The following is a 19,026-nucleotide window of genomic DNA, read 5'->3' as shown; positions in this document are numbered from 1 at the left end:
TACATCAACAGGTCTGAGAAGATACATGTGCCGGGTCGCCCTCAGATATATCGGAGCGATCGAGGTGCTCGAAAACATCTGAACGCGTCCTCTGACGCCTCGACGATAGGCGTCTTCGGATATTTGTGAGCGCTCCGACATACCTGGGGCCCGTTTCTCAAAAGCTTGTAACTTGTAATACGAGCGGATGTCACTTTTTGACAGCTTTTGTTAGAAACGGACTTCCACTTGTATTACAAGTTACAAGCTTTTGAGAAACAAGGCCTATACGTAGACGGTGGAAGGCTCCGAATCGAATTATAAAGGTCGGCCCCGAGCCGTCTGCTTCCGTTGAAGCGTTCCCTAAGTATTATGGTGTGGGAATTTCGTAATTCTCTGCCGAGTGACGTCGATCGTTCCACTAATTGTGGACATTATGGTCGACGTTTTAGAAATATCCTATAATGATGTTATGATCTACCCTCTTCCGTTCGAATTAATATTGAAAAAAAAAACGCATGTAATTAAATTAATAGTATAAAGGTCCCCCTGTACCTATCGACGCGAAATCAGCAAAATGCTTTATGTCTATGTATCGCTCGGCTCCGCCGACGTGTTACGACGCGACAACGTCGTTTTCGTTCTTATTACATAGATATAACGCTTTTTTCTGTAAAATTCTGCTAATTCCTCGTCGATAGGTATGGGAAAACCCTCACGGTCAAACAGCCCTTTTAAAACTCCTTATACATTTTATAAAACATACTTTACATAAAATGTAAATTTATAAAACGAAGTTCATATCCTAAATTTATTCGACTAAAGTTTCCAATTCCAATTTTAATCCAAACTATTGGTTTATTGGAACAAAATTCAAAATGTTCTTTATATTACTCTATTACATATGTCAGAGTATATTTTTGTTTAGATTAATATAATTGCCTGTAATATGAAACTGTAATCAATGTCGAATATTAATTTAAATGAAGATGAAAAATTATAGGCTCTCTAATACCAAATCTTTAGTCTAATTGTATATTTAAAGTTTTATAAAATAAAGTAATAAAGATTCAGATGTAGTGCATAAACTAGTGTTATTCATCGTTTTTTCTCGAAAACGTTAGTATTTGAGCGTTATCCAAAAAAAATTTACATTTCATTCATGTCTTCAAAATATTGACTTCTTGGGCTCATTTTACTCAGAATCATTTGTACATTCACACATGAAAAAATGTGTTCCAAAATTGAAATGCATCTTGTTCGATTGGCATGGATGAAGACATAATAAGTTCTCTATGGTACATGTCTATATTATCAAAATTGCATAAATTTGATCGAGATAGTGCATGAAATTGACCGTGGTAATATTTTCTAAGTATGTTTTTATTAAGGCGATTGTAACTATGATTCGTGCTAATATGATTGTAAAAAGTATTATTGTGTTGTACTTGACATAGTTTATGTATAGTTGAATGGCAGGCTACTAATATAATAATATAGATCTCTGATAAGATTTTATGAACTGAGGTGTCAGATCGGGGTGGGCAATAATTCGGCCCCTATATGTACTTAGAAAATTTAGAATCCTGACTTACAGCAAAATTAGAGGTTCAATTTCATTTGTTTTACTCTCAGCTAATGATATTGCGACCACAAGCCTGGCGTTCTTATTAGCTGATCTTAAAATAGGTGGAATAAGCATTTAATGGTCAAGTTATTGCTGCTAATAACTGTAAAATTTTCTCGCGGGTGTAACTTGTATGTTTGACAAAATCATTGTGTTTACTCGACTTATACCTCTAGGTAGGCAAAGAAAGAAATATGTCCCATACCGCAAAACGGATCGAAGTAAACATGGACTAAGTGGAATTTGTTAGCTTTGCGTTCCCCGTCGCCGTTGTAGTTTAGCGAAAAGGATCCATTCTCAAAAAATTGACATTTATGCATATGAAGTTTTCGTTTTGACAGAATATCAATGTTACTGACTTTTTTGTGGGTTGGATCTTTCCCTAAATTACTAGATTTCTCCCCAGTAGTGTGTGACTAATACGTGTAGGCTGTGATTTTACTTATATCAATTTAAATCTATTAAGCCTGAAGTCACTTAAGCTCTTGACGAATTAGAAGACCCCAATTTTATAAGTGTAGCTATAACGGTTATGTTTGTTTTTGCAACTGGTTGTTAATCAATTTTATTCAATAGATCTTATAGCATTTTATATGAAGCATGCAATACGTTTTTCACATAATCTTTTAATTGCTAGTATCTAACTAATGGCGCACAATATATGTGTAAGGAGTTTAAAGCTATATTTATTACCACAGAGCTGATTTTGTAAGAGTTGTTTTGATTTGTAATAAAAAATGTTGCAGCTATGCCTTTGTTTTATTTTATTGTTTTTCTTTTCATTTACTCATTTTCTTGTGAAATAACTTGTCGATGGCGCTTACGCCGCACAGCGTCGCGCGGCATTGTATTTATATCGGAGCATCGATAATAAGGTCCCTTTTCATAGATAACGTCACATATGTCTAAGGATAATGTAATTATACCTTTCGCGTCGAATGATGGTCCCTATGACAGTTCCTTCAAGGCTATTTGGGTGGGGTTAATTTAAAAAAATGGAAGACATGTTTATACCGTATTTTGATTACTTTAATGTTATATTTCTAAAAGAATCAATGTGTTAAACCTCCAAAAAATGTTTACAAACAACTTGCGCGTCGGCTACTCCATATAAAAAATAACTGTCATATCATTTGTCGCGAGAGGTAAGTACATAAATACCAACTTCGGTGAAAACCGACTCGCTCACAACATTCAGGAATCTTGTTAAATATAAAAGCATGTTTTCATATATCTTATATTTATTAGGTATATTACATTAACAAAATACTTAAAAATAAAACCTTCACAGTAGTGACTGACATTTCCATCTCACATACACCATACAACACCTAGAATGGGCACACATTCTTCAGTGTGACAGACAGACCACATCGTGTCGTATAGTTTTCATACCCACGTAGCGACAAGCTATCGAAATGATAGTTGTAGGTCAGTGCAATATGACCTGTTTCTCGATCTTATCCTGCTGCTCTCGCGACTGTAGCTGCTGCAGCGTCAGCAGCGACACGCCGAGCTGGTCCTCGCGCGTGAACGGCTGCGCCATCTGACGTAGCCACCGCTTGCATATCTAAAACAAAAGGCAGTTTAACCCAAGTACAGTTACATCTATAAATCTAAAATATCGATAAGAAAGAAAGAAAGAAAATACATTTATTTATGACAAACACAGATGACAAAAACTTGTTGACACATATACAATGTATATATTATATAACATAAAGTGCAAATGCCATAAAAGGGTCACAACTCAGCATGTAGCTGGCAAAGCCAGCGCTGTTCTTCCGTTGTGACCCAGGCGTACGCCGTTCGACGACGAGCAAACAAACACGAACGATACGAACAAAGTGCCAAAAATATGTATACACTACCTTAATATATGGGCAATAAGGTCGTGTATACATATTTTTAGGCGTGACTGTACGTAAGGGGGGGTTGCAAGTTGGTGCCGTGACCAGGATGACGGTTGTGGATTGTGCCGTTCTAAATAACATTCCGTTTACTATAGGAAATATTCTCCATACAAAACGTTTTATTCTTGAGAACTACAACACAACACTAATTATGGAAGAAATTTATGATCCCTATTATCCCTCCCCTGAAAGTAATCGATCACAGCCCAAAATGTGGGAAAAATTTTAATTGTACCGACGTCTTATCAAGAGGCACGAAGTTTCATAATATCGTCAGGTAACAAGCACAACTCACTCAAGTTCATAGCCATGTGAGTTTTGGTTGTCCCCTGACGATATAAGACGCTGATATTTTTCAAAGTATAATATTGTGTCGTGTCGTCGGAGTTGTACGAACCTGCACCGCCTCTTCTGTGCTCAAGTTGCACAGCGAGTCCTTGAGATGCTCCTGTATCCAGCGCGGCAGCTTGGTGCGTTTGTTGGCGCGGCTGAACCGCTTGTCGGCGAACACCATGATGTCGTAGTCGGTCTTAACGCTGCCGACAAAAAAGGTTTACCTGCACTGCCTCTTCTGTGCTCAAGTTGCACAGCGAGTCCTTGAGATGCTCCTGTATCCAGCGCGGCAGCTTGGTGCGTTTGTCGGCGCGGCTGAACCGCTTGTCGGCGAACACCATGATGCCGTAGTCCGTCTTACCGCTGCCGACAAAAAAGGTTTACGTTACCTGACCGTCTAGCATGAGTTGCGTTCTCGCGCGCGACTTCATACTTGAAGTCGCTCTGGATGTATGGAGTCGCGCGCGAGAACGCAACTCATGCTAGCCGGTCAGATGTATAAACGGTTAAATGCCTCTTTTGGATAGCGATGTATATATTCACAAAGACTAAATACTAATAGACTGTATATAAAATAAGATACATAAAATATTCGTATTCTATGAACAAATATCAGTGGCCTATTTTATAAAGCTACAAGTTACAATTTACAAGCGGAAGTCTCGTCCTAACACAGGGTTAGAAAGAGATTTCGGCTTGTAAATTGTAACTTGTAGCTTTATAAAATAGGCCACAGGTCTCATCTCATCACACAAATAAATGTTTACCGGGATTTGAACCCCGAAATGAAATGAATGAAAAAGTGTACGTTTTGAAATGATAGTGTGCGTGTTCTGCATTGTTATTTAAGTTATTTTTGTACACCCAGCCGCAAAATGGCAATTTTACAGTTCTGTACACGGTGGAACTTACCGAAGGGCTCTACCGACGCACTGCGCCGCGTGCCTCATCGCGTCAAACGTTAGGAAATCGTTTTCACGAATCTGAAACATGGAAAAGTCCATTAGTTAGTATGTCGCGTAATTTTCACCTTTTTGGTGCGTTAGCATCAAGTCTTGCGTTTTGTTAAATTATGTATGAATATTGACAATAATATCAGTATTTTATAAACTGCTGAAAATGGCGTCAATTCTGAATTTTAAACGTGTTAAAAATGTTTTGGTCACACAACATAATAATATAAAAAAAAATCTATATTTTTTTCGCCACGCATGTGTCTCCTCTAATCCTCTTGTAAAGATCGGTTTTCCTAGGATAGCGGTGCCGTCATATAGCGGCCGTCTCCATACTAAATAATACGGCTAAATATGGATGTCGTAGTATTTGTATGGAGACGGCCGCTATATGACGGCACCGCTTTCGGAGGAAACCAAAGCATAAGCGTTCACACTCCACAATAGTTGGAACTATGTTTTCTTACCATCCTACGAGTATATGGTTTAAAAAATCTCGAATAAATAATGTTTTTGGAAAGGACCACGTTTTTGTATCACTAAAGGCCACTTGCACCATCCCACAATCCCACTAACCCGAGTTAACCGGTTAAACCTGGAGTTATCATGGTTACCAGTACAATTGGACACTGAGTTAACGGTTTAACCGCTTAACCTCGGGTTAGTGGGATGGTGCAAGTGGCCTTAATCAGTAATCACTAGGGTATGAAGACCCTGAGGTCACCTGGAACTGGTCGCGCAGATACTCGAGGCGCGCCTTCAGTATGCGGCTCTGCGTGAACACGTATGGGATGCCGAACATGAGCACGGCGCGCCCGAGGTGGTGGTCGAAGTCCACGCCTTCTGATACCTGAAATACACACTTATTATACTTTTTCTATCTTTGTTTTTCGGGTGCCGTCTGCTATCGTCATAGTAATCTGAACCTCTTCAGCTCTGAAAAGTAACCTCGTGCTCTTTTGGAACCATTGGCGCAGATTTCTAAGCCACAATATTACTTCTTCCTCCTATACTTCTTTTGCCGTGAATCTTCCTTTTACTTTTTCTATAGATAATGGTAATACAAAAGAGAACTGATTGTACCAAAGATACATTCTTACCTGTATTACTCATTCCTGTATTACTGTAGATCTGTAGACTACTCTGACTGGTAGGGAATACTTTATATCAGCGGTCGGCAACCTTTTAGCACCCAAGGGTCACATAGTAGTTAACGAAAATGACGCGGGCCGCACTTTGTTAATATGTATGACTTTATCGGGCATTGTCGTTTGTCAATGTAAGATACAAACTAGCCATGGAGGCTCGCGGGCCGCAAGTGACAGGTTCACGGGCCGCATGTTGCCGACCGCTGCTTTATATGATGAATGTTTGCGAACTGCTATAAAAGTGAAGATCGCTCCCTTCGTTTATATATCCTGACAGATACGATCTAGGTATTTGTAAATCAAGAGAACAGGCTATTGCTGAATGAGTTTGTCTCTCTCAATCACTCTTCCATATTTGTGCAATAGAGACAGCGTTTCGTTTTTCTACTAAAGATTGTCATATCTAGGCTAGGCTAGGCCCACAGATCATCGCTAGTCCTTTTGAATTAAAAATATAATATATGTATGTGTACCTTGCCTCTTGCCACGGACAGCAGCACGGCCCCTCGGCCGCTCTCGCACGCCTGCATACAACTATACATTAACCATCTGAGAATCACTGTACAGCTGAAATCAAATATCAAGTCAGCTCAGTCAACAAATCGACTGAATGGAATAAATGTATATGCAGTATACCGAATTTTAGGACTTCGCCAATTTTGGCGAGTTTTTTGTTTTCTGTGATCGACACAATTATATCAATGTAAGATAAGTTCTATTTTAATTATACTTCATTAATTAATTATTTAAGGTGAAACACAGTGAACTATTTTTTTTTATGTTAAATCGGTTAAGATGTGAGTTACCTTTATATACTGGCAACCTTTATAAACGTTGGCAGGTAAGGTAGATGCACCACTGCTCATGCACTGGAACGGACTGCATGTGGCAGCCACAGATGCTGAGAAGTGGTGCATTTAGGTTGCCTAGTTATATAGTTATATTTATTGTTAGTACTTACTTGTAGATTTATTATTGGATTTATTATTATTATTTTGTATTTTAATTATCACTAACCTTAATTAATTTTAAGATTTGTTTGTTTGTTTGTTGTTGTACTAACAATTATGGATCGTATGGATTTGAAATAAATAAATAAATGAAAAAAAATTGTTACCTTTATATAATTGACGAGTGCAAAACTAGTTTCGGCCGAGTCTTGAGTTTCGATAAAAAGCAGCTTGTGCCTTTGTAAATTCGCCACGACTCCTGTAAATTTAAAAAGGTTTAAAACTAAGGCGCGTCTCGGAGAATGTATCTTGTATTAGTAAAATATTTGAGAACCAACATGGTATATTTGCGTGGAGAGGCGGAAACAAGATTTTTTGTCAAGTTTCATTTTTTACACAAGATTATTATAGGTTTACTGTCTTTTCTTTCAACAAGTAACTTATATTCATCGAGACAATTCTAACAATCCCAAACACAATTAGGTTGCATTGTTTTATCACAGAGTTCCTATGGCCACCTCCTGTCTCCATCATCAGATCAGCTCGATGGTACCATAATATCGCATTGTTACCCAACTTACATATGTGACGTTTCAGCTCAATCGTATAATGGGAAGTGGGCCTAATTGACCGAAGCGTAAGCGAAGGTCTACGTTTTGACTCGGGCATTTTGCTTTTGTATGTCCGGATGTTCTCCTCTACAGGTCACAATTCTCAACCGATTCTTGTGAAATTTTGTGACCAGATTCTATGAGTAAATAAAAATTTTTTGTCGATCCCGTTTTTGGAAATTTTTAAAAATGGATGAGTTGTGATACCTCGCGCTTAAACAAATAATCGTATCGATATCATAAGAGTATTTTCTTTTTGAGACATATTTACATAGTCTTCTCTTCTTCCTCGCGTTATCCCGGCATTTTTGCCACGGCTCATGGGAGCCTGGGGTCCGCTTGACAACTAATCCCATGATTTGACGTAGGCACTAGTTTTTACGAAAGCGACTGCCATCTGACCTTCCAACCCAGAGGGGAAACTAGGCCTTATTGGGATTAGTCCGGTTTCCTCACGATGTTTTCCTTCACCGAAAAGCAACTGGTAAATATCAAATGATATTTCGTACATAAGTTCCGAAAAACTCATTGGTACGAGCCGGGGTTTGAACCCGCGACCTCCGGATTGAAAGTCGCACGCTCTTACCGCTAGGCCACCAGCGCTTCAGACATATTTACATAGTAAATGGCAAAAAATGCAGAAAAATTGTATTGCTGGTTTAGGCGGTATTTAGATATTTAGTTTGTACTCGAGAATGAGTAGCCGAATTTCGTCAGCTTAGCTAAGAACTATCATGGCGCATTTTGTAAACAATCGCTTTTTTTGTTTGCACACAGAAAGTCTGGGTTCGATCCCCAGTAAGATATAACTTTTTGTATTTTTTTTTCACTTAAGTTTCGTATTTTTTTTTAATAAATTAAAATCTTTGTATTGTTGATTGATCAAACCGCTGTGTGGCGCTGTCATCGTGCACGGTTCCAATAAGCTATGCTCGCGAGGTCTACAGCTCACAGAGCCACTAGTTTAGCTTGCAAGATTTGACCCGACCATGCATACATTGCAAGTTAAATAAAAGCTTGTAACAAGTACGCGTTAACATAGTATACCTTGGTCGTACCAGGCGCCAACTACGCTCTCCAGATACATGTACGAAGTGAAGAAACACACCACTCCGTCCGGCACGTTTGCTGCTATCTGTGGCACATAAGGACCGACTTTTTTTATTTTGTTTTTTTTTTTTCGTATTAGATACAATTTGGCTGGTATGAAAAGGTCTGCTGAATGAAAATATACAATTAGACAAAAATCAAAGGTGAAGCTAATCTGCATTGGGATGTGGAAGGAGGCATGTGTGCCCACATCTTACTCAAGAATATGTCCCATAGCTCTTATGTCGGTGAATTAAGAAAGACAGACAGCAACAATAGTTGCTAAGCGGGCCAGGTGTTCAAAATGATCTTGACGCGTCTTATTGTTAAGAGAATAAGAGCGCGTCAAGTTAATTTTGAACACCTCGCCCGCTTAATAGCCACTTCTGCTGCTGACTGGACATATTTTTGAGTATGGTATGCACCCATATTTTTACACTTGACTGTACATCAGTACTATCAGTAGGACTCATATAGGCTTCAGCTTCTGATAATTATGATGAATAATAATTGCATTCGTTTAACCCCTCACCTCTACTAGTAGTTGCCCGTAGTTTCTTATTACTGCAACATCTTCCCGCGTCTCGTATTTTGATGATATCGTCACCTGGTCGCTACCTTTTGAAACTATCTGGAAACATAATATGTAGTATAGAAAAAACAACTATTCCTAATCGTTTTAGGCCTTGCCCCAAGCAGAGGAAGTGTTGTATATAAATAATAATAAATAAATATTATAGGACATGTTTTTACATAAATTGACTAAACCCCACAGTAAGCTCAAGAAGGCTTGTGTTGTGGGTACTCAGACAACGGTATATATAATATACAAATACTTAAATACATAGAAAACAACCATGACTCAGGAACAAATATCAGTGCTCATCACACAAATAAATGCCCTTACTGGAATTCGAACCCATCAGGACCGCGGCTTCACAGGCAGGGTCACTACCCACTAGGCCAGACCGATCGTCGTATATAACAACCGGTCGTCGTATATAACAATACAAGAATTTTAAGAAGCTCCTAAATATAATAATAATTAAAAGAAGGGGCGTAGCAGTGGTTAATATACATCAAATTGCGTGGAAATATTTTCTATAATGTTAATAATATTCAGAAGAGGAAAATGAGGACTACGTATGACTGACTACTTTCCTATTACTTAAAAAAATAAAAATATTAACACATTCACTACCAGGAACCCACCTTGTGGGCGCTCGTGAACTTTGCTCAGATGCCGGACAACCCGCTGGGCGGGTTGTTTTATACGCAGCATAGACGACCGGTTTCTGGGGTAGTGCGCCGTTTTTAGGGTTCCGTAGCCAAATGGCAAAAAACGGAACCCTTATAGATTCTTCATGTCTGTCTGTCTGTCCGTCCGTATGTCACAGCCACTTTTCTCCGAAACTATAAGAACTATACTGTTGAAACTTGGTAAGTAGATGTATTCTGTGAACCGCATTAAGATTTTCACACAAAAATAGAAAAAAAAACAATAAATTTTTGGGGTTCCCCATACTTCGAACTGAAACTCAAAAATTTTTTTTTCATCAAACCCATACGTGTGGGGTATCTATGGATAGGTCTTCAAAAATGATATCGAGGTTTCTAATATCATTTTTTTCTAAACTGAATAGTTTGCGCGAGAGACACTTCCGAAGTGGTAAAATGTGTGCCCCCCCCCCCCTGTAACTTCTAAAATAAGAGAATGATAAAACTAAAAAAATTTATGATGTACATTACCATGTAAACTTCCACCGAAAATTGGTTTGAACGAGATCTAGTAAGTAGTTTTTTTTTATACGTCATAAATCGCCTAAACACGGAACCCTTCATGGGCGAGTCCGACTCGCACTTGGCCGCTTTTTTGTCTGGTAGTGAATGTGTTAAGGGCCATCTTACACAGATCAACCTAGCCTCAAACTAAGCAAATCGTGTACTATGGGTAAAAACAGAATACTAACCATGGGCAGTATGCAGGGCCGCGCCAGCGTCATGGTGAAGGAGCTCATGACGACCGGGTTGAAGTCCAGGATCTTCGGGTACATGTCCAGTGGCGACAGCGTACCTAGACAAACACAGGATTATGTTAGCTATTGTTTAAAAAGATTTTTGGCAAAAAAAAAATTTTTTAAGTATTGAATTTTTGATACAAACTTATATCGTTTACTGTATTTTTCTTTTCAGCCCAACAAAACCGAACACAATTAGGTTGCGTTATTTTATCACATACTTCCTTATGGCCACCTCCTGTCTCCATCATCAGATCAGTCATAATATTGCACTGTCATCCGATTTTCATATGTACTTAGGGGCTGTTCATAAATTACGTCATCTATTTTTGACAATTTTTGACCCCCCCTAAAATCATCCAAAAATCATGCTTCGAATGACCCCGTTTCCTCCTCCGTCATGCTACCATCATCCGATGTCCAGACCCCCTCCCCCCTCTAATTTGAAATGACGTAATTTATTGAATAGCCCCTTATGCAAAATCAGCTCAATCGGAAATTGGGTCAAATTTAGCTTTCAAGTTTTGACCACTAACAACATAACATACTAACAGGACAAGTTATGTTTTTTACTCTTGTGCTGAATATACTCTGCTTACATATTTTACAATAATATGTGTTTAAATTAACCCTACATCAATATTGCCGGTCATACATCTGAGCATAAGTAAATCTAGCTTAAAATTGTTTGTTCAATCAATAGATATACTAAGTCTTCCGTGGTACCTGAGGTTATGATGACTGTTTGGAATCTGGCGAACACCGGCCTCATGGCTATTGACGAATCCATACACCTGTAACAAATGTATGATTTTCTGATGCTACTACTTATGATAAATTATATTGGACTAGATAAATGGCTTACAAAACCTACAGATTTTTAGAGAACTAATTAATTAATCAACCGTAGTGAGTTTATTAGAAAATATAGTTCGCTCTCAACGTCACATGGCGATCCTGCCAATAGCCTAACATGAGTCTAATTTTATTGACGTATGTCTTTACTTGTTCTTGTGATTTTATAGGTATGTATCTGTATCTGCTCGATTAAAAAAAGCGGCCAAGTGCGAGTCGGACTCGCCCATGAAGAGTTCCGTATTTAGGCGATTTATGACGTATTAAAAAAAACTACTTGCTAGATCTCGTTCAAACCAATTTTCGGTGGAAGTTTACATGGTAATGTACATCATATATTTTTTTTAGTTTTATCATTCTCTTATTTTAGAAGTTACAGGGGGGGGGGACACACATTTTACCACTTTGGAAGTGTCTCTCGCGCAAACTATTCAGTTTAGAAAAAAATGATATTAGAAACCTCAATATCATTTTTGAAGACCTATCCATAGATACCCCACACGTATGAATTTGATGAAAAAAAAAATTTTGAGTTTCAGTTCGAAGTATGGGGAACCCCAAAAATTTATTGTTTTTTTTCTACTTTTGTGTGAAAATCTTAATGCGGTTCACAGAATACATCTACTTACCAAGTTTCAACAGTATAGTTCTTATAGTTTCGGAGAAAAGTGGCTGTGACATACGGACGGACAGACAGACGGACAGACGGACAGACAGACAGACAGACAGACATGACGAATCTATAAGGGTTCCGTTTTTTGCCATTTGGCTACGGAACCCTAAAAAAAACGTATTAAAATGAGACTTACGAGAAATGCAGTATAGGATTTGACACAGTAGGCGTTTTATCATCAAAAGGCTCAATGATAACCACAAAGCCCTTCGTGTACGTGGACACTAAGGTAGCCAGGTGCGCCACGAGGGTCAGCGCGCCCAGCTGGCCCGGGTCCGGGATCTCTAGTGTCCGCATGAGAGAAGAGAGCCGAGATGCGCAGAAGCGGAGAGGTTTGCGCTCGATGCAGACGCGGGCGGCGACGTCTTTTAGGAAACCTGGGAAATATGAATAGGCTAGATGACAAATTCTCATTTATGGTATCAATCAATCAGGTTTGTTTTTAGGATCAAATGTCTATATGGGACCCATTGCATTAAAGCAATACAAAAGTCAGAAATTATAGTCAAAGTCCGACAGTCGTACTTCACTCGCGAAACGCACGAACAAATCGCTATGTGAACGTGACGTCAAGGTCACTGAGAGCGCATCTTGAAGTATGAACAAAACAAGAAAATTGCATTTTTGTCGGTAAATTTTGCGTTTATGTATATGTATAGTTGCTATACAATCATTTTTTGAAAAAAATGTGAGGAATAGAATGGTATCCTTACTTATTTCGTTTTTGAAAGTAAAAAAAGAAACTTTAATTTTGAAACTTCCAGGTGCTGTATTTCTGTATTATTTCCATATATTTTTTTAATATCTACAATATTGTGATAAATTGCTCATTTGCTATCTACTTTACTAGATTTTGTTACAAAATTCAACATGTGTCATCATCCCTATTGGCATTTAACCCCTTAACACATTCAGTGCCGAAAACCCGACTATAGGGTATTTTATGATCTCGTTCCCAGGCCGGACGACCCGATAGTCGGGATCGTGGTACTACAGCTTATATGACGAAATTGTTGTGGCCTGGCGCGGATGTCTTGTTTGGCTGGGTGGCAATGAATATGTTAATGCATGTAACTTTAATGGCCGTCAATACAGTTGAATATCGGTATGCGGTAAGGGGTAAAATTAGTGATGTACCGACTATTGATTTGGCCGACTAGCCGACTAATCGGCGCTCGGACGGCCGATTAGTCGGCCGACTAGTCGGCTAGTCGGCCGGATCATTAGTTTGGTCTAAGTTCGGTTCAAAAGCACTAAAAAACAATCGTTTTACCCTTTCGTCGCGCTATTTATCATATAGTAACGCTAAAAAATTAAATAAAAAAATTCTAAGGTTATATTTCATACGGCGACCGCACAATCGGACATAAAAAGCGACCACAAGGTCAATAATTTCGACCAAAAGTTTTCGTAAGCACCCTAAATAAAAATTTGGGTAAAATAGGTAAAAAGCTTATGAAAATATGTGCTGTTTATTTCTTTTTGCCCCGTTTTTCTGTTACTTATAAAGTGCCGACTAATCGGCCATTTTTGCCGACTAGTCGCCGACTACAAATGAGGCCGAATAGTCGGCTTTCCCGACTAGTCGGCGACTAGTCGGTACATCCCTAGGTAAAATAAGATCAGAAGAATTTCGTGTAGCTCAGATTTCGAATTAGGGTGGACCACATGAGATAAGCCAAATTCGCGAGGAGTATAATTATAAACTAGGACTCACAGGATTATTTTAGTAAAAATCACTTCGCAACTTTTTTACCAACCGCCTGAGAAAAGCGGTAGAACAAATTGAACCTTATGCCATAACGTTATAGAGTCGATGTTAGCTAAATGTACCTGCGGGTGACTCTTGTACGACGTGCTGGATCCGTAGCCGGGTCTTAAGATATTCTATAAACCGCTTCAGGAAACCTAGGAAGTGCTCTGCGTTGCGTATGTTGCCGGGAACCACCTCTGAAAAAATATGTTAAAACAATAAACAAAAAACTGCGAAATATCTGTGAATTTCAATTGGCTTATTATATCCAACGCTAAAAATAACAGGCGCCTACTATCGCTCGAGTATGCAAGAGCGATAGGAAGATAAACTGACGAACAAATCATCGATCGAGGATGTTCACGGTAGGCTCTTTTACTAGAATAATTTGATAAATTATAAATTGGGAGATTTTTTGGGTCTATAAGTCTGATAACCCTTCAAGGGAGTATTACTGCAATGTTTTGCCGCCAGAGTGCAGCATTAGCGACGTAAGTATACCATAGAGTAACTTAATACACACTGTACCTTAAACTGTTTTTTGACAAGTTTTCACAGACAATAAAATATGACACTGACACATCAAGGCGGTTTGTTTACAAAGGGACACGCGAAATCGAAACTCATCTGCCTCTTTATCGCTCGAATATGCAAGAGTGATAAAGAGGTTAGATAACAAAATTTCGACTCTCTCGTTTGCGACCCTTAGATTGTGACTTATTGTGGGAGTGGCGCCCTACGCAGACTTTCGTGTAATATTCCCTATTATAATAATTTATTACTATAAGAGACTGTTTCTAAATAAAGATTTTTTTAATCTACGTTACTGCTGTTGAACCTTCTCGGAACCGCTCACGTTCAGGTTTCTGAAGCTTTTCACGACCCGAAAGGAAATGGCAAAGGTATCGAGACGATAAAGCGCGTCTCACCGTTAAGCACCTCGTCGGGTAAAATGGGGTTTCCTAAGATGGCGTCGGCGTCTCGCTGCTCGGCCGCCTCTCGCAGCCCGGTCACCATTTGTTCGTATTCCTCCGTCAAGCGCGCTGCGTCCTCTTCGCGGATCCTGTACAAGTTGTACAACACATTATGTAAGACTACTACGCCTGTTCGTAGGGGAATTTAAAAAAAATCATTCCTTAGTGGAGCACTAGACTCTATCCGCCCACACGTCTATCGCAAGACAACTGCAATTTTGATTTGTCTCTGGCCGGCTAGAGCCTAGATTTGAAAATACATGTTCCTTTCAAAATCCTACCTTCAATGGTTTAGTAGAATGTAATTCAGAAGGTATCTAATTGACGAAGCGTTTTCACATATTTATAATCGAAATATGTAAAACAGTAATGTTAGATACCAAGAGTTGAAAGAGATGCATTGCACTGAAATATTTTGGCGAACGACTCAATAATACTTCGGGACCCTTTGAAAAATACCTTTAAGTTTGAATTTTTAAGTTGTATTGAGTTTAGAGACTTATCTATAGCACCTTTTGTACGATAAGTTTTATTTTTGTGCAATAAAGATTAAATAAATAAATCCATGGAGTACGCGGGTATATAACCACGGACGAAGAAAAGTGTGTTTTGTTAAATACTTACTGTGCCACGGCCTTCTCCAAATTCTGTAGCGCTGTGACACTCTTGTCTATCGTCCGACGTGTGATCTTCACGCTCAGCGAGTCGATACACACGTTGTCGATATTGTGGGCTTCGTCGAACACCACCACGGCCTCTTTGTTCAGCTCTTTGGAAACCACTTCCGCGATCTTCGGGTCGAGGAGGTAGTGGTACGAGTATACTACGATTTCGGCGTGAATTATCTGTGAAAAATATAATATTTGTTAATACAATAAACAACAGCGTTATGTGGTATATTTATCTGCTCAATAGATATACTTTTAACTGATCATTGGTGGACTTTGTCGTTGCTAATTTTATAGAATAGGGAAAGGAAAAAAGGCTTCGTCACACGTCAGGCGCGTTTTCCAGGCGGCACGTGAGCGGGGCGCGCCGCTTTTACATATAAAACGCTCACGCCCCGCCCGTAAAACTCGCCTGTGTGACGAAGCCTTTAAATGGTACAACAAAATATGTTAACTGCAAATTGGCCGGTGAAGTGAATTGTGCATTTTGTTAAAACAGAGTTGTACTTATTATGTATAACACCTCGCCTTTTTAACAATTTCTGATTTTGACTGTAGGACCTGTAGGTCTTATTAAATAACTCTCATTATGGGATCAGCCCCGATATTACGGCAAATCATTGAAAAATACACTGTACGTCCGTCATCCGTACTGTTATCGTCAGTTAAGAGTATTCCTCTGAGTACTTACGGCGAATCGTGACAGGAAGTAAGGGCACCAGTTCCGGTCCGCGCCGTACTGCTTCAGGTCATCCATGGTGTACACTCCGTACGGTAGCATGGACTCCTTGCCTTCTCGGTTGAAGCCCTCGTAGAACTGGCCTGCCAACACATAGGGTTTAACCTCCTAAGGCTCTTATTTTAAAATCAATAGTGAAGAAAATAAGGTTGAATTTCTTTTGTTTAAATAATGATGAAACAAAAGAAATTCAGTTCTCCATGATGATTCGCGGCGTGTTGTAAAACTTCTTCTTCTTCAGTCGGTCCCTCAGTAGGCTACATGACTAATTTTCATTTATGGTATCAATCGATCGGGTTTGTTTTTAGGATCAAATGTCTATATGGGACCCATTGCATTAAAGTAACACAAAAGTCAGAAATTGTAGTCAAAGGCCGACAGTCTCACTTCACTCGCGAAACGCCCTATACAAAACGGCAAGGGAACCTGACGTCAAGGTCTCTGGGAGCCCATTTTGTAGTATGGACAAAACAAGAAAATTGCGTTTTTGTCGGTGAAATATTGCGTTTATGTATATAGTTGCTATACAATATTTTTTTGGATGAAATGTAAGGAATCGAATGGTACCCTTACTTTTATCGTTTTTGGAAGTTAAAAAAAAAACTTAAATTTTGAAACTTTCAGGTCCTATATTTTTGTAATTTTTCAATATTTTATTTTAATATCCACATTATTGTGATAAATTGCTCGTTTGCTATCTATTTTACTAGATTTTGTTATAAAATTCAACATGTGTCATCATCCCTATACTGAGGATCGTGACATCATCTCCTTCTGTTGAAGACCAGGTTCCTCCATAGGGTTCTGTTCCCCGCCAAGGCATGGCCTTGTGCAGTTTTAATTGCATAGGTGCCGTTAAACGGGCAAAGCAGAAGTTTACATAATGGCTACAACCGCTCTGTGAACTTCCCGCAGAGGATGTGGTGAGAGAGAATTTTGGTGGGGTGGAAAGTCAAAGTTAAGACAGCAAATGTGGTAAAGACGTCAACTTTCTTGAGCACAAATTTTTATACAGATCCAATTTAAAAGGGTTGAAATTTCATTATAGTAATCAATACAATAAGCAGGAGATATGAATTGATCAGATTTCATCTTCAATAGCGAGCTCGGCCAAAGCGGCGTATGCTCGCTCTGTGTGTATTCAGCTAATAAGAAATTTTTCACCCTATCTTACATTAGTAGTAGTAGTAAAACACTTTATTGTACAAAAATCAAAACAAAACAGGAAAAATAACATATCTCAATAGTACAAAGACATCTTAATGTTCTATTATGTCTTTGAGCATATATAAATATACAAGACTATTGATCAAATGTTGCTCCAAATCACCTACTTACATATAGGTACATCTGGATTCCTCTCATGTCTGTTCCGTATGTAACTGGCGGTGAGAGAGTGACACCTGCCATCTACCAATTTGCCCTCTCTTTCTCTCGACACCTGCAGTGAGAAGGAACTGGTTATTGAATATTATTTTTAGAGTCATGTCCACATTATTGCAAGTATTGATTGCTAGAATCCAATCTCTGATTATAAAGTACTTTAAGTACTGATAAAATACATGAATGATGTTCACTGAAAGACAGTATGTAACTTTATTTTTCTTATACTTCTGAAGAAGCTAACAAAAATGTAATGAATCTTGCTTCGCTTGATATGGCAGACAGGCCAAATTAATGCTATCATATACGTTACATGTTTAGTTATATTTCATTTGCAACAGAAGATTTCATGTCGATTATACGTTGGACTATCAAATGTCATGTCTTTATTGCTTACTACAAAAATGTAAAACTAAAATACAACAATACATGCCTCTGGATGTATGCACAGGTTCTTCCGAGAGCTGAGCACAACTCCAACCAGGCTGGGTTTCTCACCCTGCTGCTGCTCATAGTACTTTATCAAATTCTTTAACTCTTCTAGCACCTTCTCTATCTCAGGAACAGTACGGGAGCAGTAGATCAACTTTCTGTAAAGTGATAAGTATATACACAAATGTATGTAGAGTTAAACCAAGAAAAGTCTGCAGCGATTTTGATAGCCCACGCAGTGCAAGTGTTATTTTAAACGTCAAACTTCTATGAAATTATGACGTATAAATAACACTTGCACTGCGTGGGCTATCAAAATCGCGGCAGACTTTTCTTGGTCTAACTCTAAACCAGGGGTCAATACAGAAGGATTTTTCTACATTTCTAAGCTTACCTTACATGGTGTGGATTTTGGATCATGTATGCAACAATCAAAGACAGCAAAGAAATAGTCTTTCCAGTACCTGAAGGCATTTCAAGAAGACCATGGCCCTGTAATTAAAAATAAATAATAGTAAACATAACCTCAATATGCTATTGTTGTGTACAATTTTTAGGAGTTTAAGTTATTTGAACAGTACTTACTTTTGCATCAAGTGCTCTTTTTAACTCCAGCATATACGCATATTGCTCTGGGTAAATATAATCGTAAGGGAAATACACCAACAAACCATCAACAGTCAACCTAAAACAAAATTTACAATTTATTACACAACATGACGATAATGAAAAATTTACAGATATTAATGAAACAGCGTACTTCATTTTGAATGTTGAAATACTTTATTCAACTGTAAACAGTTGTATTTTTCAACAGTACTAAAATAAATAGAAAGATGGGCTTTATCAACCAGGCGGCATTTCGTTTGGATTTGGCTTCAAAGAAGAAATGTCACTAATGTCAATGCCGCTGTCAGTGTCAATCATT

General features: G+C 38.6%; 1 protein-coding gene across 1 annotated transcript; it reads right to left on the bottom strand.

The window, feature by feature from the left end:
* Nucleotides 1-3,001: 3,001 nt before the first annotated feature.
* Nucleotides 3,002-18,942, bottom strand: LOC134656354 (general transcription and DNA repair factor IIH helicase subunit XPD). Its single transcript, XM_063511873.1, has 20 exons — nt 18,859-18,942; nt 18,684-18,783; nt 18,493-18,590; nt 18,100-18,256; nt 17,622-17,724; nt 16,236-16,366; nt 15,501-15,721; nt 14,832-14,965; nt 13,983-14,099; nt 12,286-12,526; nt 11,348-11,415; nt 10,574-10,677; nt 9,136-9,234; nt 8,562-8,649; nt 7,071-7,162; nt 6,427-6,477; nt 5,530-5,655; nt 4,765-4,835; nt 4,077-4,215; nt 3,002-3,176 (listed from the first exon to the last, which is right to left on the bottom strand). Exons 1-20 carry the CDS (start codon nt 18,861-18,863, stop codon nt 3,039-3,041), a joined length of 2,283 nt encoding a protein of 760 aa, XP_063367943.1. The 5' UTR covers nt 18,864-18,942; the 3' UTR covers nt 3,002-3,038.
* Nucleotides 18,943-19,026: the final 84 nt, after the last annotated feature.

This window comes from Cydia amplana, chromosome 18 (genome assembly GCF_948474715.1).
Source record: "Cydia amplana chromosome 18, ilCydAmpl1.1, whole genome shotgun sequence".
Taxonomy (NCBI): Eukaryota; Metazoa; Arthropoda; class Insecta; order Lepidoptera; family Tortricidae; genus Cydia; species Cydia amplana.
Note: the sequence above shows the minus strand (reverse complement) of the source record. Positions and strands in the feature narration are given on the sequence as shown.

Excerpts from the sequence above, each read along its gene's own strand:
- LOC134656354 (XM_063511873.1), bottom strand. Across the intron at positions 18,257-18,492 it reads CAAAATCCACACCATGTAAG|AAAGTTGATCTACTGCTCCC; the intron begins GTAAGCTTAGAA and ends ATCACTTTACAG. Across the intron at positions 7,163-8,561 it reads TGGCGCCTGGTACGACCAAG|GAGTCGTGGCGAATTTACAA; the intron begins GTATACTATGTT and ends TTAAATTTACAG.